The 15,520-nt window shown below is 38.6% G+C and overlaps 1 protein-coding gene across 19 annotated transcripts in view; it reads right to left on the bottom strand.

The window, feature by feature from the left end:
* NDUFAF6 (NADH:ubiquinone oxidoreductase complex assembly factor 6) overlaps window positions 1-15,520 on the bottom strand; it is a 211,622-nt gene that overhangs the window by 62,626 nt on the left and 133,476 nt on the right. For 7 of the 19 annotated variants that reach the window (XM_063816425.1, XM_063816429.1, XM_063816426.1 and 4 more), the window contains 5 exons: window positions 15,076-15,179; window positions 11,599-11,721; window positions 5,543-5,599; window positions 1,525-1,627; window positions 39-172 (listed from right to left, as the gene is read on the bottom strand). In XM_063816425.1, coding sequence (XP_063672495.1) covers window positions 39-172; window positions 1,525-1,627; window positions 5,543-5,599; window positions 11,599-11,721; window positions 15,076-15,096 — 438 coding nt within the window. In that variant the 5' untranslated portion in view covers window positions 15,097-15,179. Of the gene's footprint in view, window positions 1-38; window positions 173-1,524; window positions 1,628-5,542; window positions 5,600-10,680; window positions 10,868-11,598; window positions 11,722-13,052; window positions 13,168-15,075; window positions 15,180-15,520 lie in introns of those variants that run through there. The other 12 variants (XM_063816432.1, XM_063816423.1, XM_054656903.2 and 9 more) reach the window with 9 other exon arrangements.

Raw genomic sequence — 15,520 nt, 5'->3', positions numbered from 1 at the left:
TGAGGTAAATTATTCAAAGGTACAAATTACAGCCTTACCAGCATACAAATATCCATGGGAAGGAACACCTTTCTTCTGCTCCCATGATATGGTGTTGCTCTCAAGCAAGTGACAATGCCTTGTGCTTTTCCAATATGACTTGCAGCATGATCTGCATGAAGATCCTTTATACCTATGATTTCAGAAATTACACAGGGCTGCTCTATTCTAAGTGCATAATAAATCAATAGAAATAGCATAGAGAAATAACCTAAACATGTAAAAGGAGACATTTATCCTGTTTTACATCTGAAAAACAGGATTTATGAGTGAAAAACTGGCCACAATAACAAGTTGACCATTTACCACTAGCAGATATCTAAATCTCGATCTCAACTTTTAAATAAGAGTTTTCCTCAGACTACAGCACACTAAGAACACATTTAGAATTTTAATCGGCTATCATGGAAAAACTTTACAAGTCTTCCATTTCTTCTCCTCTGTGCAATTTCCATATGATCTCATTTTAAGAATATGCTTAACAAACATTCTACTCTTTGCTCCCTCCTTTCATTGTGATGGCAAACATGTCACCAGAGCTGTGGGCCAGAACAGGCCTGGGAGATGCAATGGGGACTTGTATTATTCTTTTAGGGAGGTATAGAGGTATATATTACCTTCTTCAAATGAGATGGTATTGTCCTTGGCCCAAATAATTTCCTTATCTCAATAAGACCTCACTAACTGGCAACAAAGTCAGAGAAGAAATCCTACCATCAAAATTTTGTTTTTAAAAAAGCAGAGAAAGAAAAATCTCAAAAACTTTTATAAATGCAGTTTTAGGCCAGGCACTGTGGCTCACGCCTGTAATCCCAGCACTTTGTGGGGCCGAGGCGGGCAGATCACGAGGTCAAGAGATCGAGACCGTTCTGGCCTCGTCTCTACTAAAAGTACAAAATTTAGCTGGGCGTGGTGGCACGTCCCTGTAGTCCCAGCTACTCAGGAGGCTGAGGCAGGAGAATCACTTGAATCCGGGAGGCAGAGGTTGCAGTGAGCCGAGATTGAGCCACTGCACTCCAGCCTGGGGACAAAGCGAGACTCCATCATAAAATAAAATAAAATAAATAAAATAAAATAAAATAAAAAATAAAATAAAATAAATGTGTTTTACTTCTTCTACTTTTCTTTTTCCATGGATAAGTATTATTAACAGGAAAGGAAGTCAGGCTATAGGCCTTCCAAATTGTAGGAGATGCTATAGTAAAAAAGTAAAGCCACTTGCAATTACCAGATTATTAATTTCAACATTCCCATGAGGTAAAGTAGCTGTATGAGAGCCTGAGTCTTGGATTACTCTGCATTACAAAGAAAGAGATATAAATTCTTCTTCTTGCTAATAATAATAACAAAAAAAAACTGTTCCTTTACAGATAGTACAAAGGAAGGCTTTAGTGCTAAACTGGTTAGATTGCCAAATTATGAAAAAGTGAAATCTCATAGGTATTTTATTGGAAAAAAGAAGTATGAAACAGAAAAACAACTTACCCAATATTTCTAGTGTTAAGTAAAGAAGAGAGCTCTGTGTGTTTTCAGCATAATTTTCCAGTTCCTTGATATTACGATATGCTTTGTCATCCAGATTTTTTTCCTACATCAAATAAAATGCAAATAAAGTCTGTTGAACTGTCAATATTTTAGAAAGAAAAGGTGCTGTTTTTTGCCCCAAAGAACTGAATAACGAATAAAAATATTCAGTATATGTTATTTAGTACACAATAAGATAAAACATTACAATATTAAAGTTCTATACATTCAATACTTTGAAATCACCACCTCAAAATAAGACATCAGGAATAACCTCAATATACAAATCACCATGGACATGGCATTTTTTTTAAATTTCATCTGAAGCCCAAGTTATCAAAATAAACTGACTTTACTGAGCTCTTACATAGGCACTTTAGACATTACGTAGGCACTTTAGACATTATCTTCTTAACCCAAACAACCCCCCCTCCAAGAGATAAGGAATTAATACTTTTCCCATTTTACAAATGAATAAACTGAGGCATGGACACATTAACATGTCCAAAGACACACAGTTAATAAATAAATGGTGGGGACAGGAACCCACATATTTGACTCTTGAATCTACATGCTCAATGAGGAAAAGGTACCTAGAAAAAGAAAACAGAAACCAGTGCCCACCTCATCCCCTAAAAAGAAACCATGCTCAATAAAATAACAGGGTTGATTCCCTAAATACACTATATGCAAGAAACAGAAAAATGAGAATCTAATAGCAAGAACACTTAGCCACTTTTACAAAGACTATTATTAGGGCAAAATATTATCCCCTATTTCACCCTCTTTAAAATCAGAAAAAACTAACACCAGCATCAAATGCCACATGCAGGGTTTAAAAAAAAAAAAGAGGCTGGGTGCGGTGGCTCATGCCTGTAATCCAAGCACTTTGGGAGGCCGAGATGGGCAGATCACCTGAGGTCAGGAGTTCAAGACCAGCCTAGCCAACATGGTAAAACCCTGTCTGTACCAAAAATACAAAAGAAGTCAGCTGGGCATTGTGGTAGGCACCTGTAATCCCAGCTACTCGGGAAGCTGAGGCAGGAGAATCACTTGAACCTGGGAGGTGGAGTTTGCAGTGAGCCAAGGTCGTGCCATTGTACTCCAGCCTGGGCGACAAGAGTGAGACTCTGTCTCAAAAAAAAAAAAAAAAAAAAAAAAAAGAAAATGACATCAGCAATGATTCCAGAAAAAAAAATGCATCCTTTATGGTTTTTTTTGAGACATAATTAACATACCATAAAATTTATCCCTTCAAATAATACAATTCAGTGGTTTTTAGTATATACACAAAGTTGTGCAGCTATCACTACTATCTAATTCCAGAATATTTTAATGACCCCCAAAAGAAAAGTTGCATCCATTAAGCAGACACTCCCCATTTCCCCCTGCTCCTCAGCCCTGGCAAACCACTAATCTACTTTTCATCTTCATGGATTTGTCTATTCTGGGCATTTCATACAAATGGAATCGTATAATATGTAGCTTTTTGTATCTGGCTTCTTTCAATTAGCATATTGTTTGCTTCATCTATTGGTACTTTATTCTTTTTAGTTGAATAAATTATGAATAATATTCCATTGTATGGATATACAACATTTTGTTTAACAACTAATTAACAGACTATGAGTTCTTTCTACTTTCGGGCTTTCATGAATAATGTTGCTACAAACATTCATATACAAGTTCTGGGTGGACATATGTTTTCATTTATCTTGGGTATAAACCTAGGGGTAGAATTTCTGGGTCTATGATAACTCCTATGTTTAACTCTTCGAAGAAAAAGTTGCCAAACTATTTTTCCAAAGCAGCTGCACCATTTCACATTCCCACCAGCAATGTATGAAAGGTTTTAACATCTCCCTGTTCTCACCAATACTTGTTATCGTGCATCTTTTTTCTTTTTTATCACAGCCATCCCAACAGCTGTGAAGTGATGTTTCTTTGTTTCAATTTGCATTTCTCTAATGAAAAGATGCTGAACATCTTTTCAGATGGTCATTTGTACACCTTATCTGGAGAAATGTCTACTCAAATCTTTTCCCCATTTTTAAATTAGGGTTTTTTTTTTATTGTTGAGTTGTAAGAGTTTCTTGCATATTTTAGATAATTGTCCCTTATCAGATATATAACTGGCAAATAATTTTTTTCTTTTAGTCCAATCTATCTATTTTTTCTTTTCTTGCTTGTGCCTTTGGTATCACATCTAAAAAACCACTGCCTAGGGCGCGGTGGCTCAAGCCTGTAATCCCAGCACTTCGGGAGGCTGAGGCGGGTGGATCACGAGGTCAGGAGATCAAGACCATCCTGGCCAACATGGTGAAACCCCATCTCTACTAAAATACAAAAAAAAAAATTAGCCGAGTGTGGTGGCGCACACCTGTAGTCTCAGCTACTCAGGAGGCTGAGGCAGGGGAACTGCTTGAACCCAGGAGGCGGAGATTGCAGTGAGCCGAGATCGTGTCACTGCACTCCAGCCTGGCAACAGAGCGAGACTCCATCTCAAAAAAAAAAAAGAAAGAAACCACTGCCTAACCTAAAAGTCATTAAGATTTACACCTATGCTTTCCCCTAAGAGTTTCACAGTTTTAGCTCTTACATCTAGGTCTTTAATTTAGTTTGAGTTCATTTTTGTATATGGTGTGAGGGAGGGGTCAAAACTTATTCTTTTGCAAGAGGTATCCAATTGTCCCAGCACCATTTGTTGCAAAGACTGTTCTTTCCCCAGTGAAGTGTCTTGACACCCTTGTCACTCAATTGACTATAAATATATGGGTTTATATCTGGACTCTCATTTCTATTCCATTGATCTATATGTCTACCCTTTATCAGTAACACACAATTTGATTACTGTAGCTTTGTAGTTAAGTTCTGAAATCAGGAAATGTGAGCCCTCTAACTTTGTTCTTCTTTGTTAAGATTATTCTGGCTATTCTGGGTCCCTTGCATTTCCATATGAATTTTAGGACCAGTTTGTCAATTTCTGCAAAAAAGAAAGCTGGAATTTTGAAAAGGATTGCACTGAATCTATAGATCAATGTTTGTTCACAGTTCTTTACTTTTAAATATCCCCCCCTTCAAAAGCCAAGTGTTATTTTTCATTAAACTAAAATGGTATCTCTGTCTTGAGTTCCCTAATTTTCTTTACCTTGTAAAACAGAAAAGATGACACCTGAAAATAGGTCTTCTTAGCTAATATACCTTTTTGGCTTCTTCTTGTTATTGCTACAGCCTATAGTTAGCAAACTATCTAAATAAACTAAGTAAACTTACATATTTCCATGACAACAGCATTAATTAATATCAGGCCAAGGGGAACACAGACCTAACAATGCATCAGAAAGGTCACACATGTTAGGCCAGGTCACACAGCAATTCACTGACTTGGCTGGACCTAGAACTCAGTTCTAAGAATTTAGTACAGGATTCCATTCACTGGAACTGTCAGACTTTCTTTATGCCCTCTACTATTTAGACACTGATCCAAGTACTGGGGTATATTTAAAGGTATGTGTATGACTAGTCAAGTATTTGATGATATTAAGGAATAATTAGTAATTTTTAAGGTATGATAATCATATCATGGCTATGTTTTTTGTCTTTATCTTTTTAAGATATATATGTATTTACAAATCAAATGATAAGATGTCTGGGATTTTCTTTAACATGTCACCAGATACTCTACACATGTAGAGTATTCTCTCTACTTTTATGTAAGTATGAAAATTTCCTTTTGAAAAAACCAAAATAGTGGAGTGTGGTTGTGCATACACATGCCTCTGCCTGGATGCTTGTCTGTCTCAATGTGAGGGTATGGGGGGTAGCATGCAAGGGTAAAGTATGAATAAAATGGCATAATTCTCTAAAAGTTTCCTTCCTCCAAAATATTAATATACAGTCAAAAAATTTCCTTCTTGAAGAATTAGCTTAAGAATTAAACAGGAAGAAAAAACTTAAGACTTGAACAATTTCGACTCACTCTTTCATCAACGATTTTCATAAGCCATCTTTTAGTCAGATTATGTCTTTTAACAGCCTAAAAAACAAAGAGCATTATAAGTTTTTAGAAAGTACTAGAAATGACTTCTGTAGATCTGAATAAAATGAACAAACCAAATACAAAACTAAGTAAGGGAACATTTGTAATAACATCACCATATAGACAGCTATGTTAAAGAAGTATCAGGGAAAAAGAAAATGTCCCTAGAAAATATTTCAAAACATTTATAAGACTATACTTCTAATACTTTTTTACTAACTTGTCTTTTTTTCCTATACTGCTAATAATTTAACAATTCCACTTTCAAACAAAAGCAAAACCAGAATTAAGCATTAAGTACTGAACTTCTCTATTAAGTGATATACCCTGACTTTTTTATTTTTTTAAATTGTAGAGACAGGGTCTCCCTATGTTGCTGGTCTTGAACTTCTGTGTTCAAATTATCTTCCTGCCTCAACCTCCCAAAGTGCTGGTATTATAGGCATGAGCCACTGTGCCTAGCCACCCTGACTTCTATACTTACTCATTACACGCAAATTGTTTTCCACAGGATAAAGATTCTATTTAGCAAAAATAACCACTCCTCGAAAAATAGAGTAACTAAAACTCCAACAAAAATAATCCACATGGTAAATTGTTACCTTAGCAAGTAAAGACACTCTAGTAGGAAAGAGCTCACCTAGTGCCCAGACACTTGTCTCTACTACCATTCTCCTTAAAGGAATCAGGGCTCTCGAGAAATGGGTGATTCCAAAGGTGAGGCAGGGGAGAGATTCAAAAGGATCCTAGAATATCTTATTGTGTCAGAAAATAAGAAAGTGCTCCAAAAAATGACGGAAGCGTGTCACAAGGACATAGCAGCCGCTGTGAAGGAGTTTCCGCTGTCCAAAGCTGGGACAACCTGAACACCAAAATCAGTACATGAGTGAATTATAAACTGTAAAAAACAAGAAATCATGAGTCTACACCAATAATTAATAAACAAATAAATATAGGAAAATAAGAGCTCATTCTTATAGCAGAATACTAAGTGCCAACTGGTAAATGTGGACCAAGTACTGAAGTTGAGAAGTTATCATTTTGCAACTATAAGAGTAAAGACTGAATCAGACAAGAACCATTAATGGCTACTAAGTTTAGGGAGAAATTTTGATGAGGAGCAGGATATTTGCAGTCTTAAAATGTCTCCTCAAAAACTGTTGATTACTGCAAGCAGAATTATACAGTGGGAAAACCAGGCAAAATTGTGACTAAGTAATAAAAATTAACAGTGCCATAAAGGACAGGTAGACGAATTGTGCCTCTACATGTGATACTCTGAGAAGGACATACCACCTATGAAGTATGGCTGCCAGCTAAGAATCCATAACTTCAATCTAATCATGACAAAACATCAGACAAATCCAAAATTAGTGTTTTAAAAAGACGAGGTGGGGGGGATACTCTTCAAAAATATAAATGTCATAAAGGGCTAAAAAAAGCTACGGAAATGTTCCAGATTAAAACAAACTACAGAGACATGACAATTAAGTACATGACCCAAGATCAGATCCTATACTGGAAGGGAAAAATGATACTGTAGACATTATTAGGTCATCTGACAAAATTGGAATATGAATGGAAAATTAGATGAAATTGTTCTATCAAAGATAAATTTACTAAAGCCAGTAACTGTTCTGGCCGGGCACAGTGACTCACGCCTATAATCCCAGCACTTTGGGAGGCCAAGGTAGGAGGATCACTTGAGTTCAGGAGTTCAGGAGTTCAAGACCAGCCTGGGCAACATAGCAACCTCATCTCTACAAAACATTTAAAAATTAGCTGAGCTTGCTGGTACGTGCTTGTAGTTCCAGCTACTCAGAAGGCTGAAGCAGGAGGATAAAGCCCAGGAATTCAAGGTGGCAGTGAGCTATGATCACCACACTGCACTCCAGCCTGGGCAACACAGCGAGATCCTATCTCTAGGAAAAAAATAGAAATAAAAAAAAAAACTGTCCTGATTATATGTATCACTATTCTTAGAAAATATTAGGCCGGGGCGGTGGCTAATACCTGTAATACCAGCACTTTGGGAGGATAAGGTGGGAGAATAGCTTGAGCTCAGGAGTTTGAGACCAGCCTGGGCAACACAGTGAAACCCCCCCTTTTTTTTTTTTTTTTGAGACAGAGTCTCGCTTTGTCGCCAGGCTGGAGTGCAATGGCGCAATCTTGGCTCACTGCAACCTCCACCTCCCCGGTTCAAGCGATTCTCCTGCCTCAGCCTCCCGAGTAGCTGGGACTACAGGCGCACACCACTACGCCCGGCTAATTTTTGTATTTTTAGTAGAGATGGGGTTTCACCATGTTGGCTTGGATGGTCTCAATCTCTTGACCTCGTGATCCACCCGCCTCGGCCTCCCAAAGTGCTGGCATTACAGGTGTGAGCCAACGTGCCTGGCCACGAAACCCCATTTCTACAAAAAAAAAAAATTAGCCAGGCATGGTGGCGGGTGACTGTAGTCCCGGCTACTTGGGAGGCTGAGGTAGGAGAATGGCTTGAGCCCAGCAGGTGAAAGTTGCAGTGAGCTGAGATAATGACACTCCACTCCAGTCTGAGCAACAGAGCAACACCCTGTCTCAAAAAAAAAAAAACACAAAAAATAAGCCAGGTGCGGTAGCTGACACCTGTAATCCCAGCACTTTGGGAGGCCGAGGCAGGCAGATCACGAGGTCAAGAGATGGAGACCATCCTGGCCAACAACCCCGTCTCTACTAAAAATACAAAAATTAGTTGGGCATTGTGGCACACACCTGTAGTGCCAGCTACTCCGGAGGCTGAGGCAGGAGAATTGCTTGAACCCAGGAAGCAGACGTTGCAGTGAGCTGAAATCACACCACTGCACTCCAGTCTGGTGACACAGCAAAGCTCCGTCTCAAAAAAGAAAAAAAAGAAAATATTTACTGAGGCCAGGCATGGTAAAAACTGAATCAAACAATTCGCTCACGCCTGTAATCTCAGCACTTTGGGAGGCCAAGGTGAGTGGATCACTTGAGCTCAGGAGTTCAAAACCAGCCTGGGCAACAAAGTGAGACCTCACCTGTACTAAAAATTCAAAAAACATCAGCCAGGTGTGGTAGCATGTGCCTGTAGCCCCAGCTACCCGGGCCTGGGAGATCAAAGCTGCAGTGAGCCAAGACTGTGCCACTGTACTTCAGTCTCAGCGCCAGAGTGAGACTCTGTCTCAAAAAAAAAAACAAAAAGAAAATATTCACTAAATTTTTTTGGTTAGGATTATGATGTATATAACTTACAATCAAATGAAATTTGTCACAAAAAAATTATGAATGTGAATACACATATGGGGGAATAGGAGAAGGAGGAGAGGAGAAGAGCGAGAAACTGAATATGTGAGTGAGGAAAAATGATTAAACAAATGGGATAAAATATTAACAATAAGTGGGCCACGCACAGTGGCTCACACCTGTAATCTCAACACTTTGGGAAGCAAAGGTGGGAGGATGGCCAGGAGGCAAGGAGAGGCAACACAGTGAGACCTCATCTCTAGAAAAAAAATTTTTTAATTAGCCAGGTGTGGTGGCGCATGCCTGTGGTCCCAGCTACTCAGGAGGCTGAGGCAAGAGGATCGCCTGAGCCCAGGAGGTTGAGGCTGCAGTGAGCCATGTTTGCACCACTGCACTCCAGCCTGATGAATCTGGATAAAGGGTATAGAGGTGTTTGTCCTGCTTTGAATTTCGTAACCTTTCTGAAAGTTTGGAATTATTTCCAAGTAAGTTTTTAAAATGTTTTTTTTTCTGCCATGTCAGCATTAAGCATAATATATTTTCACAAAAAATAAATATAGTAGTGAAACATAAAATCTAGGGATATGCTATACTTCAACTAAGACTCTCAGATGTCACTGATACTAAATGTAAAGGCCAGCGTGCTCATCAAAATGCATTACATGACAAAGGTGTATGTATGGAGAACAGAGCCCACTTTGCCTGGCAGGAATCTAATAGAAGTTAAAAAGGCGTTACTTCCTAAGTGTTTTCGGCACTACTACTACTACTACATGGCAGGACTCTCCCCATAGGCCTCTCTTCCAAATTCCAGGAATCAGCCAATCGGTCATTACAGACTCATGCTCTTGTTTTATTTTACACGTCTGGGCCGATGGGCATGTTTGATTTTGTAGACCTTCAAGCACCATTCCTAGCACATAAAAAAGTACTAAATAAATATTTAATAAATGAAAAGCCAAACTCCTATTTACTCAAGGCTGAAGCTGTAATGGCTGTAGATCCTTGATTATAAAATATAGCTCTGATTCAGAAGGAAATCGGAGACCAAGGTAAAAAAGTAAATATTTTAAAGAAGTTGGAAATCTGCTGAATGAAGTGTGAACTCTGGAAACTGAAGCCAAATAGAAGAAAGACCTTGGTTATAAACATAAATTCAAACTGCAGCTAAAATTCATACAGAGAAATGGGGAACCCATCTAGAATGGATAAGAAATTATAAATATTCAAGTATCTTGTACCCTAAAAATACCAATGAAACAGTGCAGCAGAAAAGTGCTCTCTGGATAACACATTGCCATTGTTCCCTCTATTTAATCTCCTCAAGAACCCAACACTTCAAATACCCAATATGCCCCATATGCTCCAGCAGGATGGGGAAGGATAGAGAACATGCAGCAAGGACAACTGCACTGAACATGACCTGCATCTTTCAAATATTCACGTTCAACTTCAACACCGGTCACGTCAGAAAGCCAGCCAACATTAACCATCAAAATTTAAGCAGCTATTAAAATCGGACAATTTAGCAATCCTAAATTGGCAGATATGTAAACATTCTGTAATTCAGATGTGTCTTCTGGTTTTTTAAGGGAAGCCAAGGAAAGATAAATTTGCATCAAAGGACTCTCTAATCTTCCACATATTTCCCAACAAAGGCCAGAACCTTTTATGCAAGTCTTAACATAAACCTCCACCTCCACTATACTCCGGTTTAGGTGTAAAGTAATAAATAGAAAGGGTTTCTGGATTTTAGGAAAACTTTTTAGTGAGTCACCTAGGTTGAGCTTCTTGAAGTGGGATGAACAGAGGTAAAGAACTAATCTAATACTCACAGCTTCCCATCCACTTTTTCTTCTCAATCCCCGGTTGGGGGGTTCTGGCTTTCCATCTTTACTGGGGCTCTGTGAAGTCAATCTGGGGCCCAGAAACTGGGTCTGCCTCTGCTGGTGTGCAGACCTGAGAAGAGGTGTACCACTGTCAGGTCTGTGGGTGGCTCCTGTTACAGAAACCCTCTTTTGGCAATCACTGCATTACAACAGGGACACAGATCAGTGATGAAAGGTATCTAATTCCCTTCCTCCTCTCATAGTTTAGAATATTTCTAAGCCATGTGTGGCTGCTTATGAGTGAGGGATCCATACAGCTGCTTTACTATAAAACCATTTATGATATATATCTAGCTATACAAATAATACTCTAGCCCATAGGTTTCCATTCTCTAACACCTAAAACTCAACAATGGATAGATAATTCTATCAAACTAGACAAGGCAGTTTTAGATTTGTATCTGGACAACACTGAGAGCAAGTCTCCCATCACAAAAGATTAATACATGTTCTACAGCCCAGAACCTGGATTAAAACACTGGTATGCCCAAAACCTGGATTAAAACACTGGTATAAGGAGCTGCTGCTAGGCAGAGAGAACAGAACATTTTACTTGCTATTATATCAAAATGTGTAGGATTTAAATTCTGCAGGCAAATATGGAAATGTGGAAAATACAAGTTATTATGTAGAGACTAATTCTTCCTTTTTCCTTTAATAAACAAATATACAAAAGATGTGTGTAAATTATCAGTGGGTGATTTTAATTTCTGTGCCAAAACTATAACAGCTCTGAATACATAAGCCTAAGAATATTTTCAGAATAGATTCCACTATAATCACCAGTACCCAAATTATATCCATCAAAAAGTAGACTCGAATAATATTCATACAAATTAAAAGTGGTATTTTTTTTTTTTTTACCTTCCATAGTTGAATGGCCACAGGCTGATGTGGTGGATTGTCACAGTATATATCTTCCACAGTTTTTTTCCAAAACTGCATTCGCATCAGTCCAATTGTTTTCTCAGAGACTGAGTCTTTAACCTATAAATAGGGTTTAAAAACTTTAGCAAATGCATTGTCTACTGTCTAAAAAATCAGTATTTTTGAGGGAATTTTTTGAGTTAATGTAACTGTTCTGTATTATGACTATGGTGATAAATACATGACTACATTTTTTGGAACCTATAGAACACAACAAAGAGAGAATTTTACTGCATGTACTTTTAAATAAATTCATTCATTCATTCTTTAAGTAATTTTTAAAAAGGAGATTATTAGATTGTCTCCCTCACTCACTACTAAGAATGGCCTTCTGGTCACGCACGGTGACTCACATCTGTAAACCTTACACTTTGGGAGGCCAAGGAGGGTGGATCACCTGAGGTCAGGAGTTCAAGACCAGCCTGGCTAACATGATGAAACCCCGTCTCTACTAAAAATACAAAAAATTAGCCGGGTGTGGTGGTGGGTGCCTGTAATCCCAGCTACTCAGGAGGCTGAGGCAGGAGAATTGCTTAAACCTGAGAGGCAGAGGTTGCAGTGAGCCAAGATCACACCACCACACTCTAGCCTGGGCGACAAGAGCGAAACTCCATCTAAAAAAAAAAAAAATGGCCTTCTTAGGTTCAGGCAAGAATCACCAACACAAGCTAAATCTAGGAGGTAAATTTTGATGAGGAACATGGTCTTAAAAGGTCTCCTCACAGGCTGCTTATTAGTAGCAAGGGAAAAAGTATTAACATCTTGACTCAGTGACTAAAATTAACATTACTGCTGGGAGTCAGATGGATATTTCATGCCTCCTTCTGACTCTGAAGAGGACACAGACCACTTAGGTAATATTACGCTAGGAATCCATAAGTTTAATATAAACCTGATGAAAAATAAAATAAACCCCAAATGAGAACCATTTTAATTCTTAAAAGGAATAGTATTGCTTAAAATATGTCAATGTCACAAAACGCCAAGAAAGGCTATGGAAATGTTCCAGAATAAAAGAGGCTAAAGAGACAGAAAACTAAATGTAATACATGATCCTAGATTAGATCCCATACAGAAGGGGGAAAAAATGCCATAAAAGACCTTACTGGGTCATTTGAGAAAACTGGAAACCAGATGGTAGATCAAATAAAAGTAGTGCATCAATGTTAAGTTTATTTTTTTGTAAGTGTACTGTGGTTATGTAAGAGATTATCCTTATTCTTATGAGATACACAATCAAGTTTATAGGGATAAGGGTCATGATATAGTCAAGTTACTCTAAAATGATTCATAAAAAGAGAAATGTGTATATATACATATGTAGACAGAATAACGCAAATGGAACAAAATATTAACAACAGGGTCATGAGTATTGTTTGTACTACTCTTACTTTTCCATATGTGAAGTTACTTCCAAATATCCTGGTGGTGGGTGGGTTTCTTAGCAATGTTTAGTGTTCAGATCCCAGTGGCATACAGTACAGCAAGACAGCAGCAAGAGTAATCCTTTCAAAATATAACCAAGAGGTGATGTCTCTCTGCTCAGAACCCTCCAGTGGCTGCCTATCTCACTCAGCCAAAGTGATTTCAATGGTGTCTCCAAGACCTTACCTTTCTGACCCAGGTGCCCCTAACTGAATCTCCTCCCATGCGCCCCTCCCTGCTCTGCTGGACCACCTGCCTTCTTCTGTTCTTTAAGCAGGCACAATTGCACCTTAGAGACTGCACTCGCTGTTCCTTCTGCCTAGAATACTCTTTGCCCACATATCTGTACAGCTCACTCCCTCACCTCCTTCAGATCTCTGCTCCAATGCCACCTTCTCCGTGAGGTTTCTCCTAACCATCCTACATAAAATAGGAACCCCTGGTGTACCCAGCCTTCGAAGCCTCCTTATTCTGCTTTATTTCTCTCCATAGCACTAGTCTCCATCTGATACATTACACAATGATTTATCTGTTCATTGAGTGCAGACCCTGTTTTATGTCACGTGGGTATAGCATTGAATACAGACTATGTAAAGTCTCTGCATTCAATCAACACTTGTTGAATGAGTGAATAAACAAGGCTCCATGTGCAAAGCAGCAGCAAGATGTACAAAGTGTACAAAGAAGTACAAAGTGACAGAATTCAGAAGGAACTCTGGGGGTTTATTAAAAATAAAATTGTATTGACTGGGTGCAGTGGCTTATGCCTGTAATCCCAGCACTTTAGGGGCTGAGGCAGGAGAACCATTTGAGGCCAGGAATTTGAGACCAGCCTGGGCAACATAGCAAGACTCTGTCTCTAAAAAAAAAATTGTTTTTAATTAGCCAGGCATAGTGGCACATGTACAGTTCCAGCTACTTGGGAGGCTGAGGTGGGAGGATTGCTTTAAAGCCCAGGAGTTCAAGGTTACAATAAGCTGTGATCATGCCACTGCACTCCAGCCTGGGTGACCTGTCTGTAAAATTAAAAATTAAAAAATTAAATTTTAATCATTTAAAAATGATAATAAAGACCAAGGTGGGAACTATTTATGGCTAAACTGTGACTGATTTAACATGCTTATGTACAGTTTACACTTGAAAAGGATGAGGTGAAAAATCATAACCCATGACTTCCAGGAAGATACCAGAGGAAAAAACAGCCAGTCTATTAGACTCTCTACAGACTCACAGTTGTGAATCTCAGTTGTGCCTCGGTGCCATATTCATATCCTTTTATTTGTTCCTTGTTCACTTCCTACCATATTCCCTGAGAATCTGTGTCAAAATTTGCTACTCTCTTCAAGACTCTGAATCCTCTCCTGCTCCCTCACTCCCAATATCTGACCTCTCAATTTATTACTAAGAAGACTAAGGCTGTTCCAGTTTTCACTCTCTCATCTCCATCCACCATTCCAATTTATTTTGTATTTGTACATATTCTTTCCATTCTAAAGAAGAAAAAAGAGGATCTCTCCTTCCTTTGGAATTCTTAGACAAAAGTGAATTAGTATGATCTAAGGTCCTGGTTTGCTACAATTGCTTTCATTCCCTACTGATATTAAAGCTAAAACCTCAATTTAAAAAATGCTTTGAAAAACTGCTATATACATGTAAATTATGCAATTGTTGGAAAGAATAAGCAGTAATTCTCTGACTAACCTATTTAATTAGCAGACAAATGTGCAATGTTAATGGCACAGTTTTATAATATCCTCGGGAAGAGAAATAAAAAATTCCAGAATGGCATTTCTAGAACCATTAAGTTCATTAGATAGTTTTATTTTTGGTATTGAATTACTAAGCCTAAACAGTTAGCAGGGAAAAGAAATCACTAGCAGAGACCTTAAACACATCTAACATATAAATTACAACTATATTTCTTTATTGTTCAGCATTAAACACCTTATATCACCATTTCGCAAATAATATTTTAAGGTATCTTAATACCAGCCTGAGCCAGTTCCACATTAAAGGCCCTCACTGCAAAAACAGAGCTTCGGGATTCTGCAGGGAGCAGCAGGGAGCATAAATAACCTTCATAATCCCGTTTCCTGTAACAGACAGAAAAAAAAGACAGTTACTCTTCACTTTCCAAGCTGCACAAAAAAATACTGACTAAAATTAACTGAAAACAAAAAGGCTTCAAGTTGGGCGCGGTGGCTCATGCCTGTAATCCCAGCACTTTGGGAGGCCAAGGCGGGCAGATCACTTGAAGCCAGGAGTTCGAGACCAGCCTGGCCAACATGGTGAAACCTCGTCTCTACTAAAAATACAAAAATTAGTCGGGCATGGTGGCATGTGCCTCTAATCCCAGCTACTTGAGTGGCTGAGGCCCGAGAACTGCTTTAAGCCCAGGAGGTGGAGGTCACACTGAGCCCAGATTGCGCCACTG

Source organism: Pan troglodytes, chromosome 7 (assembly GCF_028858775.2).
Source record: "Pan troglodytes isolate AG18354 chromosome 7, NHGRI_mPanTro3-v2.0_pri, whole genome shotgun sequence".
Lineage (NCBI taxonomy): Eukaryota > Metazoa > Chordata > Mammalia > Primates > Hominidae > Pan > Pan troglodytes.
The sequence above is the reverse complement of the archived record's forward strand: the minus strand, read 5'-3'. Positions and strand labels throughout refer to the sequence as shown.